The sequence below is a fragment of the Scyliorhinus canicula genome, chromosome 13 (genome assembly GCF_902713615.1).
Source record: "Scyliorhinus canicula chromosome 13, sScyCan1.1, whole genome shotgun sequence".
NCBI lineage: Eukaryota > Metazoa > Chordata > Chondrichthyes > Carcharhiniformes > Scyliorhinidae > Scyliorhinus > Scyliorhinus canicula.
Window position 1 is genome coordinate 7,708,116 of NC_052158.1, and position 13,485 is coordinate 7,721,600.

At 49.2% G+C, this 13,485-nt stretch overlaps 1 protein-coding gene across 1 annotated transcript in view; it reads right to left on the reverse strand.

Annotated features, from left to right (window-relative positions):
- Window positions 1-433: 433 nt before the first annotated feature.
- Window positions 434-13,485, reverse strand: part of LOC119976447 — a 91,281-nt gene continuing 78,229 nt past the window's right edge. Inside the window, 1 exon segment of the mRNA XM_038816984.1 lies at window positions 434-1,741. Within this exon segment, the coding sequence (XP_038672912.1) occupies window positions 1,164-1,741 (578 nt within the window). The 3' untranslated portion in view covers window positions 434-1,163.

Sequence of the window (13,485 nt, forward strand, 5' to 3'; positions counted from 1 at the left end):
AGAAGGGCACGTTCCATAGATAGTAATGAACAGCAATGAAGGGAAAATGGGAAGATGTGTGGCAAAAGAGGAAAGGGGAAAGGTTCAGATCCTGGGATTTGTCCTTTAGGAAGTGAGGAAGGAGTATATTAAACTGGGAGGGAGTGGGGAAAGATAGTCTCAGCATGAACTCTGGGGGAGGGGTCAGCTCGAAGCGAGGGAGTTAAGAAGAATAAATGCAAATTCCCAACCGCCATGAAAATGCAGCATTGTCACCCTTCAATATCTGCATTTCCCTCTCAGGCTCTCATGTCGTGGGAGCAGAGTGAGAAATGGAAACACAGAAATCCCAGCTCCGGAGTGGGAATCAGGTGAAGGGATGGAGGATGGGACTGGGCGGTTTGACTGACTGAAGCAGGGAGTAAATGAAGGAAGAAGAAGCACAAGATATTTAATTTACTTTTTATTTCTGACATTTGCAAAGTACAATTTTAAAATTGTTATTGGCCAGGGTTCAGAGAACACCAAAGTATATCATAGAGTTCACCTGACCTACAACTGTTTATAGATTTTGGTTATGGCATAAGGGCCTACTTTACAGGTATATGCAACAGAGGCCTTAAGTATTTTTAAACAAAACAAAGTTTATCCTACAAATTCAGTTAACATTTTATAAACACACACAGTAAGCATTTTTATCAACTACAAACATAAATACCCCACACAGCTACAGTACTATATATTTAACTTCCCTTTCCTGTTTAACTCAAGTAACAACATCCATAAATCAGACAATCCCTTTTACCACAAAACAGTAGGTTTTAATTCCTTCCAGAACATAGTTATTACTTTGAAGTTATGAAGTGATCTGGAGACACCTTTTTAACATGCAGAGAGAAAGACTCCAAGATCCTTGTTGTCTGAATACATCTTCCAACCGCCTGAACCGAAAGTAAAACTCAGAGCCACAAACAGCTTCCAGCTCAAATCAAAAGTAAAATCCTGAGCCACAGGCCAGCTCCACCCATACAATGACATCACTGCAGCCATTTGAGAAGACAAACATTTCTTAAATGGACATTCACATGACAAAATGAAATCACACATGTAATGACAACCTGTTGTCAATGGTGGTTTCTAACCCTCAACCCCCGGCCTCTGCCCCGACCCTAATCATGGGGTCATCATTGTGACTTCATGGATGATGTGACTCTACGACCCCACCTCTTTTTCCGATCCGGATCCAAACTGGAGCAGATTTTCAAAAAACGGTTTTCATCCCGAGTGCCAAAAAAAGGATAAAGTTTCTCGGTGAATTTATTCCCAGTGAAGGTATGGAGATGGGATTTGGTGTCCGCATCGTAAAATGAAACTGTCCCAGACTCATAACTGAGATAAACGCCCACCTTCCCAGGGATCTGACTGACAGGGAGAGTAGAGTCAGAGGAGGAGTTTATATGAAGCTTATCCTTATACCTCCCGATGGTCCAGAATCCACTCACAGGGCTCAGACTTACCCCTTTCCTCCTCTCCACAGACTCTATGGCTACTCCCAGGCTCCAGCTCTGATTCCCTGCTCCCTCCACCTCCCAGTAATGTCTCCCCGATGTGAATCCCTCTGCTCCCAGCATACACAACCAGAAGGTAAACCTCTTTTCGGTGTCAGGAAGATTCTTCTTGATCCGGGTTCGTCTCAAACTCTTCAGATCCTCAGACACCTCGAGCCAGGGATTTGCTGTTTCCACATCCAGGGTCATAGAGACTGGGAGAGAAAAAAGAGAATTAGAGTCACAGGAGATCAGGAAAGAGGGATCGGGGAAGATTCTCTCCTCGATTTTACCATTTCTAATTTTGTTTCCTTTTCCTCAACATGGAAATGAGCTACCCCGATGGGAGGAAAGGAGATTCTGGCAAGAGAGAAAAACATTACAACTTCCACAGAGGGAAGACCCAAAGTAAAACTAAATAATGTTCCCAGTTTAATGCAATATAAAAGTGGTTTGCAATACCGGGGTTTCAAAGACCTACCACGCTGTTTACCAGATCACTGATTGAGGAAACTCACTCTGTCGGACTGGGTGTGCATGTGTTTATGCGTGTGTATAAGAGTCTTTAGGTGTACAGGCATGTGGGCATGTGTATGGATTAATGGTCGAGTGTGTATATTGACGGTTGTGTGTATGTGAGTATATGGGATGAAAGTTACCCAGGGAAACATTTTACAAAATAGATAGGAAACCATTTTGATCCATGAGGCACTGACACCAACCAGTACTGGATATAGAGGAAGGTGTACCATCGAGACACACTGCACTGGATTCAGTGTCCTGGTAAATTGCAGAAATGGGTCTTTGTGGAGAGCCTCTTGTCGTGTAATGAGTAATGTCCTCACCTCTGAGCCAGAAGCTCTGGGTTCAGGTCCCGCTCCAGGACTTGATGACCAAGGAAGATGCGTTCATAACAAAACCAAAGAGTTTGATTACCAACTTGTAAATCCTTCCAACATACACCAATGGCAGATGGTAACAGTGGGGAGATTCCATGTAATGGAGACAGAATTGAAACTTTGACTATCACCATCCATAGCTCTGGGCTATAACATGGATGTAAAAGTGCATGTTGCCGCATAACCCAGACTCCTTGGGGGCCAGTTGGCTGGATGACTAGTGTGGATCAAATTGGTCTAGCAGCATGAAGTTCAATCCTTATTCTGATGGGATGGATTTGGGACCTGCCACCTTCCCGTACCCATGATGGAGATCAGTTTTCTGCCTTTTTGCAGAGAACTGAGGGAGAGCTTTAAACTAAATAGGGATGGAAGGGAGTGTTCACATGAGGGGAGATACAGAAAGTTCAAAAGGAAAGACATGGCAATAGTGCAGACTAGACTAGTGATGACAGGAGCGTGACAGGAAGAGACAGAATGTGCAGACAGAAGAGTGCGCCAGCAAATAAGTTCAGAAAAAGGGAAAATGGTTCCTGGCCAAAAGGCTGGAAGGCTGTGCACCAGAGGTGGTCGCAGAGGACCAAACGGGCTTTGTCAAGGGTAGGCAGCTCACAGTGAACACTAGGCACCCCCCCCCCCCCCTCTCCCCCCCCCCCCCCCCCCCCCCCCCCCCCTGCCCACAGAGGTGATCGTCTCCCTGGACGCAGAAAAGGCCTTCAACAGGGTGAAATGGAACTACCTCCTCCAGGAGCGGGATTCACAGCCTGGGGGAGGCTACTGTACAACGCTCCCAAAGTAAGTGTCCGAACTAACACCACCAACCCTGATTACTTCCAGTTACAGAGAGGAATAAGACAGGGCTGCCCCTTGTCCCCACTCTTGTCCGCGCTAGCGATCGAACCCCTGGCAATAGCATGGCGGGACGCAAAAAGCTGGAAGGGAATGGGGAGAGGGGACAGAGAGCACAGAATCTCACTCTATGCAGATGACCTGCTCCTCTATGTCTCAAAGCCACAGGAGGGACCGACGGTAATACTGCAAATACTGAAAGAGTTTGGAACCTTGGCCGGCTACAAATGTAACCTGGACAAAAGCGAGGTATTCCCAGTGAACCCAAAAGGGAGAGGGTCAGAGCTGAAGGGGCTCCCATTTAAAACAGCCCAGAACAGGTTCCATTACCTGGGGATCCAAATAGCCAGAGACTGGACACAGATCCACAAGTGGAACCTGACCAGCCAGGTGGAGGAAGTAAGAAAAGACATTCAACGGTGGGGCTCACTCCCACTCTCCCTGGCAGGGAGAGTGTAGACGATCAGGAAGAACGTACACCAAGGTTCCGCTTCCTGTTTAGATCCATCCCGATCTTCATCCCCAAGGCCTTTTTCCAAAACGTAGACAATCTAATCATGACATTTGTGGGGGTGGGGTAAGGACCCAAGAATTCTCAAACCAACACTGCAAAGAGGAAAAGTCAAAGGGGGCTTGGCGTTACCGAACCTACAATACTACCACTGGGCAGCAACGGCAGAAAGAGTGAGGGGATGGGTACAAGAACTCGACACAGGTTGAGTACAAATAGAAGAGGCCTCCTGTAAAGGAACGACCCTCCGGGCCCTGGCCACAGCAGCACTCCCATCCTCCTCAACAAGATACACAACGAGCCCAGTGGTAGCGGCCATGCTGAGATCATGGACCCAGTTGAGACAGCACTTCAGGATAACCAGAATATTCACCTATGGTCCCCATCTGCGGTAATCACAGAGTCCCCCCAGCCATGCTAGATACCACCTTCAAAGGATGGAGGTGGGACGGGGGCACATTGACGGTTGGGGACTTCTACGTAGGGCGTGGACTGACGACACTGGATGAACTGACAAGGAAGTGGAAACTAACAAAAGGACAGGAATTGAGACACCTCCAAATAAAACACTTCCTCCGCAAAGAGACAGTAGGGTACCCAGGGCCCAAGAAAACACACTACTGGAGGACCTGATAGGCACAAGCAGTGAGAAGGGGGGGCTATGTGGGAAAATATATGGACAGCTACTGGACAGAACTCGAACACCACTGGGCGAGACCAGACAAAAATGGGAGGACGAACTGGGGACAGAGGTAGGATGGGGACTCTGGAGCGAAGCACTGAGCAGGGTGAACTCCACCTCCTCCCGCGTAAGGCTAAGCCTAATGCAGTTCAAAGTGGTGCACAGAGCGCATCTGACCAGAACCCGAATGAGCTTCCCCGAGGTGGAGGGCAAATGTGAGCGATGCCAGAGGAGCCCTGCCAACCACAACTACATGTTTTGCCCAAGCTTGCTGGGTTCTGGACAGCCTTCTCCGAGGCAATGTCCAAGGTTGTGGGGTGAGGGTGAAGCCGTGCCCAATAGTGGCAATCTTCGGGGTATCAGAACAGCCAGAGTTACACATGGGGAAGAGGGCTAATGCCCTCGCTTTCGCTTCCCTAATCGCAAGCCGGAGAATCCTGCTCGGCTGGCAATCGGCAGCACGACCCAAAGCTGCAGACTGGCTCGCTGACCGCACGGAATTTCTCCACCTGGAGAAGATTAAGTACGCCACCTGAGGGCTGGAGGAAGGCTTCCTGGTTATTTGGGGGAAGTTTGTCGGCCTGTTCCAAAACCTGTTCGACGCCAGCAACGAGGAGTAAGCTAAGGGGGAAAAAAGAAAGATAGATGGGGAATCAAAGGACTGCGCAACCCGAGGTTGGAGGCAGGGGGGGAGGAAGGTGAGAAAACAACAAGAGAAGAGAAAGGTGCTGAAGCCAATGGTGGGGGGGGGGGGGGGGGGGGCATGGATGAAGGTGGGGGGGGGGGGGGGGGGGAGTGGGGGGAAATCATAGACCGCTCCAGAGGGCAACAACATTTACATAGAGTTAGTTAAATGGACAAAACAAACCTCTGTAAAATAAAGTAAATTAGTGCGGGCAAGAAAAATGCAATGTATATACACAGTAACTGTTTATAAATATGAGAAAAGCCAATAAAAAGAGCTTAAAAAAATAGAATAGGGAAAACGGTAAAAGTCAAAATTAAAGGCTCTTTATCTGAACAGCATTCATAAGAAGATGGATCAATTGACAGAATAAATAGAAATGAATGAGGGCAATGCCATCGCCATTAGGTTGCAAAGTTATCATATCTGAGATCTGAATATTCAAAGATATTTGATATTCCAAAAGGGCGGAAAGAAAGGAAAGGACTCGTTGTGTTCATACCGGATAAGGTCAGCACATCGTGAGAAATGATAGTCAGATAATCAAAATGAAGCTTGGGTGGGAAGAAATAAAAATGAAAATAAATCACTGGTGGGATGGTTTGCAGACCCCCGGAAAGACTTTAGATCAGAGTTTCTCTCAAGAAATAATGGCACTTGTAATAAAGGTGCTGCAATAATCATAGGAGATTTTCATCATCAAATAGATTAGACAAATCAAATTAGCAAACGGTATCCTGGAGCATGAGATCATGCTGTATTTGGGACCATTTCTTTGAACATTATTTTCTGGAAGCCAACCAGGGGACAGGTTATTTTCAATGCGATAAAGTGTTTTTACAGAGTATTAATTAATGTCCTCATAGTAAAGATTCTCTCGGTAAGAGAGAACTTTAGAACTTCATATCCAGGGAGAGAAATGTGAGTCTAAAACGAGAGTCTTAAACTTAAACAAACGCAATTACAAAGGTATGAAGACAGAGGCCGGGATTCTCCGTCTGTTCATGCCAGCGGGATTCTCCAGGCCCACTGCAGTGAATGGAGTTTTGACTGAGCGCCAAATTCTCCGTTCTCGTTGGCAAAGGTGGTGCGGCGAGGCGAACTCGGATCAGAGAATCCCGGCTAGAGTTGGCTAAAGTGGAATGGAGGGAAAAGAAATAACAGCAGCGAAGCAGTGACACATATTCAAGGGTATATTTCATAAGTCTCAATAAACATATACTCCATTGAGAAAGAAACAGTATATAAAAAGGATACGCCTCTCATGGCTAACTAAGGAAGTTAAAGATGGTATCAAACTAAATGAAAAGCTGCGGGAGTCTCCGCCAGCGGAATCCTCCGCTTTGCCGGCAGCGCACTTTCCCACGGATTTCCTGATGGTACGGGTTGGCCACAATAGCAAACCCCATTGGCCGGCTGCGGGAACGGAAAATTCCACTGCCGACGGGGCGTGCCGTGCCGGAAAACGGGGCTGGTGGGACGGAGAAATGCGCCCTCGATGTACAATGCTGCAAAGGTTAGTGATGGCCCAGAAAACTGGGGCTTATTTAGAAACCAATAAAGTGGGATGAATTGGAATGCAAGGGAAAACAAGCAAAGAAACAGTGAAAACTTCGACAAGGACATAAAAAAGGAAGAAAGTAATTAAGAGGATGAGGCTGCGAATGAATAATAAAAAAAGGAAATAGCAGGGACTTTGAACAAGTATTTTGTAACTGTCTTCTCAGTAGAAGATGCAGAAACATCACAGGACTTGTCCAAAAACACTGGGAAGGGGGCAGAAGTCGGGGGAAAAGGGAAGGAGGAACTTAAAACAATCAGAATCGCAAATGAAAAGGTGCGAGGAAAACTAATGGGACTAAAGGCAGATAGATCCCATGGACCTGAGGCCTGCATATTAGGGTCTGAAAGGAAGTAGCTGCAGAGATTGTGGAAGCACAGTAGCACAGTGATTGGCACAGTTGCTTCACAGCACCAGGGTCCCAGGTTCGATTCCCCAGCTTGGGTCACTGTCTGTGTGGAGTCTGCATGTTCTCCCCGTGTCTGTGTGGGTTTCCTCCGGGTGCTCCGGTTTCCTCCCACAGTCCAAAGATGTGCAGGTTAGGTGGATTGGCCATGCAAGTTGTCCTTAGTGTCCAAAAAAGATTAGGTGGGGTTACTGGGTTACGGGGATAGGGTCGAGGTGTGGACTTGAGTGGGGTGCTCTTTCCAAGAGCCGGTGCAGACTTGATGGGCCGAATGGCCTCCTTCTGCACTGTAAATTCTGTAAATTCTATGTCTATGTCTAAGTATTAGTTGTAATCTTCAATTGGAAAATCACAAATGTAACACCATTATTCAAGAAGGGAGGGTAACAGAAAATAGCGAACAATTGGCCAGTTAGTCTGACGTCCCTCATTGTAAAAATACGGGAATCCATTATTAAGGATGTAGCAGCAGGAGATTTGAGCCTGAACTGGGCAAGCCATATCAATACCGTGCAATACTGTGGCTACAAGAACAGGTCAGATCCTAAGAGTCATACAGTGAGTAACTAATTTGACTCCTCAAAGCCTGTCCAACATCTACAAAGGACAAGTCAGGAGTGTGATGGAATGCTCTCCACTTGCCTGGATGAGTGCAGCTCCAACAACACTAAAGAAACTTGACACTATCCAGGACAAAGCAGCCCCACTTGATTGATACCCTATTCACAAACATTCACTCCCTCCACCACCAGTGGAGTAGCAGTAGCAGCCGTGTGTACCCTCTACAAGATGCACTGCAGGAACTCACCAAGGCTCCTTAAACAGCACCCATGATCACTACCATCTAGGAGGACAAGGACAGCACCACCCAGATGTCATTCATCAAACTGACTTGGAAATATATCGGCCGTCGCTGGGTCAAATACCTGGATCGCCCTCCCTAACAGCACAGTACCTGCACCTCAGGGACTGCAGCGGGTTCAAGAAGACAGATCAGCACCACCTTGTCAAGGGACGATTAGGGATGGACAATAAATGCTGGTCCAGTCAGTGAGCTCCACATCCAGTGAATAAATTTTTAAAAATTACTGGGAATGTGACAAAGGGAAACCAGTAGATATAGTGTAGTTCGATTTCCAAAAAGTAATTTAAAGTGTCAAGATAACTAAGATATTTAAAGATAACCAAAGTGTTAATGCACAAGATTAGAGTTAATGTTTTGAGGTGATATATTAACATGGATAGTGAATGAACTAACATGAAACAGAGTCAGGATAAATAGGTCATTTTTGGCAAATAATAACCAGAGCACCACCATAGATATGTGCTAGGACTTCAAATATTTACAATCAACATTAATAATTTGGATGAAGGGACTGAATTTATTGTCACTAAATTTGATGATGATACAGGAATAAGTACGAAAGCAAGTTGTGAGGATGATATCATTGGCGCTATTTAACAGAAAAGTTTCTCAGGGCGCGATTTAACCAAATGGGAACAAAGTCCTATAGGAAGCATATTTAGCCGCATGTTATGCAGTGCTCAGAGCGCCGAGAATCAGCCTGCTTTTTAACTCACGCCCCCGGTTAGATAGGGGCATCAACGGGGAACGCATAGTCGAGGCCGCACAGAGCCCCATTTTCTGCACTGACGCGCTCCACTCACTGGAACAGTTCAGTGTAGCGAGAGTACCAGCTTGCCACGCTGGCAGTCCCACCTGGATGTCAGCCTGGCACTGTCATGGTTCACAGATGGCACTACCAGCTGGCAGGGGCACTGCCTGGATGCCAGGTGCCAAGCTGGCATTTTTTGTGCAGCGGTGATCGGGCTGGGGGGTGCCCTGCGTGGGTGCTTACCTAAGCGTTTGTTTCTTGATGTGATGAGTGCCGGAAAATATAGGCTAAACACACTAGCTATGGGACATAGTTCCCTTATCCAAACTGCAAATCATAGACGGAGGCCATTGCCCATCGAGTCTGCATGGACCCTCTGAAAGAGCACACGACCCTAGGCCCAATCCCCCACCTTGCAATCTTTTTTAGGGGCAATTTAGCATATCCAATCCACCTAACCTGTATATCTTTGGTCTGGGGAGGAATCCGGAGCATCTGGAGGAAACCCACGTAGACACGGGGAGAACGTGCAAACTTCACACGGTCGCCCGAGGTTAGAATCGAGCCCGGATCCCTGGTACTGTGAGGCAGCAGTGCGAACCTCTGTGCCTACCGCTCTAGGACTTTGCTCCTCCCTCTGCAACTGGATCCTCGACTTCCTGGCCCATAGACCACAATCAATAATGATAAACAATGACACATCCTCCATGATAGTCCTCAATACTGGGGCCCGCAAGGTTGCGTAATTAGTCCCCAACTCTACTCCTTATACACACACGACTACTACAAGTTTGCTGATGACACCACCGTAATGGGTCGTATCTCAAACAGTGATGAGTCAGAGTATGGGAGGGAGATAGAGAACCTAGTGGAATGGTGTCACAACAACAACCTCTCCCTCAAAGTCAGCAAAACTAAGGAGCTGGTCATCTGCTCCAGGAAGCGAAGTGTCGTACACATGCCTGTCTGCAGCAATGGCACTGAGGTGGACATGGTTGACAGCTTCAAAGTCCCAGGCGTAAACATTATCAATAATCTGTGCTGGTCCACCCACGTCGACGCTATGACTAAAAAGCACAACAGCGCCTATATCCTCAGGAAACTAAGGAAATTCAGCATGTCCACATTGACTCTTCCCAATTTTCACAGTTACACCATAGAAAGCATCCTATCTGGCTGCATCACAGCCTGGTATGGCAACTTCTTGGCCCAGGACCGCAAGAAACTACAGAGAGTCGTTAACACAGCCCAGTCCATCACACAAACCCAGCTCCCATCCATTGACTCCATCTACACCTCCTGCTGCCTTAGGAAAGCGGGCAGCATAATCAAAGACACCTCCCACGTGGGTCATTCTCTCTTCCAAATTCTTCCATTGGGCAGAAGGTACAAAAGTCTGAAACCACACACGAAACAGATTCAAAAACAGCTTCTTCCCCACTGTTACCAGACTCCTAAATGGCCCTCTTATGGACTGAACTGATCTCTGCATGCATCTTCTCTACTGTTGTAGCACTACACTCCGTATGCTTCACCCGATGTCTATGTCTATGGGCACAATCTTCCGGCCTCATTACACTCGCGCTCAAGTGGGAGAAGCCAGAAACGGGAACCGCGCCAGGCGCCAAACAGTTTGCGACGCAGTCGGCCTGCTCCCGCAGGCGAAATCAGAATCTCGCTGTCGCATGGCGAGAAACCAGTTATCACCACTTAAGTCCCAATTCCGTGCAATTAATGAGAGATACCCGTCATCCAATTGCCTCCTGTCATTCAACGGCCTCCCAGCAAGTGCTCACACTGGCGCCGATTAGCACTCCTTTTGAAAAACGTGAGCCTGGCGGAAAGGCGTCTGTGGGGAGCCGAGGAGGTGAATAGCCATCTTTGCTCAGAGGCAAAGAGACCGGGGATGCTGGGCTTGCTACCCCAGTGCTCAGCAGGGAGTGGGGGACCCTCGGCTGGGGGTGGGGGACCCTTCGCATAGGTGGGCCGCCATGTGGGGGTGGGGAGGCAACCGCTCGCGGCACCAGCAGGCCAATTGCTGGATCCCAATCCCATTCCAGGGGCAACCCTTGTCCCTGCCCACCTCCCCCACCAACCACTCATAACCCCCACCGACTGCTGAGGCCTTCGGCTGGCCCTCCTAGCCATACCACTACGTCTTGGTGCTTCCCCAGGATACACATCTGAGGTGGTGGCAGCCAGCTGCTTATATTGTCCCATGACCCTCGATGCCCCTGGCGGTCGTCCTCTGCGGACTCTGGGGCCGGAGGGCCCCGGCTCACTTGTCGGTGGCACATGCAAAACCGTGCCACCCTATCCTGTGTGCTGCCTGTGAGATGCGGCCTCATCAGAAGGGTGGAACTCGAGGGAGCTGCTGGCCACTGTCTCCACTCCATGGGCCGGGTCTGGGTTGGTACCCAGCGCCCCCTCCTCCCAATCAGTGCGCATAGGGCCCTGTACCTCACCCTCCTGGATCCCCTCCACCACGTCCAGGAGCCTCCCCAGATCTGCATCCCCGAACCTCAGGGCTGGTCTCCTTGGTGCCATTGTTGCGAGCTGGCTGGGGTTGGCTGAGCAAGTGCAGCTTAAGTGCTGCTCCACCACGTTAATAGGGGGCTGGCGAGCGCGGTTCCGGCGAATCAGCTGGCGAGCCGGCATTGGGACGAGAAACCCGTGAGGCCTCATTAAGTGGACCAGTTAATGTTGAATAGTGTTGCCAACCTCGCCGGGAAATTCACGGCAAATTGCGCTCGCTACAGCACTTGGAAATGATTCTGGAAGATCGCACCCTTAGTATTTACATTGTGTTCTTGTCATATGTCCTATGTTTTTCATGTATAGAGCGATCTGCCTGGACAATACTTTTCAATGTATCTCGGTACATGAGACAATAAATCTAAATGTAAATTTGCTTAAATCTGGCCCAAAATTGGTGTTGGTGGATGGGGGGGGGATGAGCTCGGGGGAACAATGGGAGCGAGACAAGTGGGCGCCGGAGAGATGAGTCACCAGGCTAGCAGGAAGCTAGTCAAGGAAGCCAGGTGGGGGGGGTGTGCATACAGCCACTATATGGCAGGGGTCGGGTTACAGAGGGTTGTTGTTGCTGGGGGGGGGGGGGGGGGAGGGGGGGAAGCTATTCTGCTGACATGGTAATTAGGTAACAGAGGGGGTGGGAACTGCCGGGAGGCGAACAGGGAGGGGTGTGGCACATGAGCTGGGGGCGGGCCCAAGAAGGGTTATGGTTGACAGGCACGGGGCCGGGGGGGGTAGGGGGGGGGGCAGATGCCCTCCAACCAGGCTGATCACCTGGAATGTCAGAGGACTAAATGGGACGGTCAAGAGTCGCGTGTGTTCGCACTTTTGCGGGCTCTAAAGGCGAACGTAATCATGCTGCAGGGGACACATCGGAAAGTGACAGACCAGACCAGACTAAGGAAGGGCTGGATTAGCCAGGTCTTCCACTCGGGCTTAGACTCTAAGTCCAGGGGGGTGGCAATTATGATCAATAAACGGGTTCAATTTGAGGCAGAGGGCACAATTGTAGACGGGGTTGGTAGATTTCTTATGGTCCGTGGTATGCTTGAGGGAGTGAGGGTAGTCCTGGTGAATGTATGTGCTCCAAATTGGGACGATGCTGACTTCACTAAAAGGGTGCTGCGGAAAATCCCAGACTTAGACTTGACCCCGAACTAGACCGGTCATACTCCAGAACGGGTAGGCTCCGAGCGTTGGCAAGGGAACTGAGGGGGTTCATAGAGCAGATGGGGGGGGTAGACCCATGGAGAGCCAGACGGCCGACGGGAAGGGAATACTCGTTCTACTCGCATGTTCACAAAGTAAATTTAAGAATCGATTTCTTCATCATGAGCAGGGACTGTGTAGCCGGGTTAAAAAATACAGAGTACTCGGCGATCAACATCTCGGATCATGCCTCACACTGGGTTGACCTGCAGGTCTGCAAAGGGAGTTACTAATGCCCGCAATGGAGGTTAGGCGTAGGATTGCTAGCAGATGAGGGGGTGTGTGAGAGATTGCGGAAGTGTATGCAGAACTACCTGTAGGTTAATGACACAGAGGAAATCTCAGCAGCGACCCTGTGGGAGGCGCTCAAGGCGGTGGTAAGGGGGGAGGTGATTTCAATCCGGGCCCACAGAGATAGAATGGACAGAGCAGAAATGGACAGACTGGTCAAGGAGATTCAGCGGACAGACAAGGAACACACGGAGGCCCCGAGGGAGGACCTACTTAGAGATAGACGGAGACTGCAGGCTGAGCTGGGAGTGTTGTCCACGAGCAAAGCTGCGGAACAACTCAGGAAGGCAAAGGATGTGGTCTATGAGCATGGGGAGAAAGCTAGCAGAATGCTTGCGCAACAACTCAGGAGGAAGGAGGGTTCCAGAGAAATAGGCAGGGTAGTGAACGGAATGAGGAACAGAGTAGATGACCCGTCAGGATTGAACAAGGTGTTTCGGGAGTTTTATAGCAAGCTCTATACCATGGACCCCCTGAGGAGCCGGAGGAGATGAAGCACTTCTTAGACGGACTGACCTTCCCAAAACTGGGCAGGGGGCTAGTAGACGGACTGGAGGCCCCGATTAGAGCTGAGGAAGTACTGGGGGCTTGAGGGCCATGCAGTCAGGTAAATCACAGGGGCCGGATGGATATCCCATGGAGTTCTACAAAAAGTTCTCGGAGATAGTGGGGCCGGTGCTGACTAGGGTATTTAACGAGGCGGGGATAGAGGGACGCT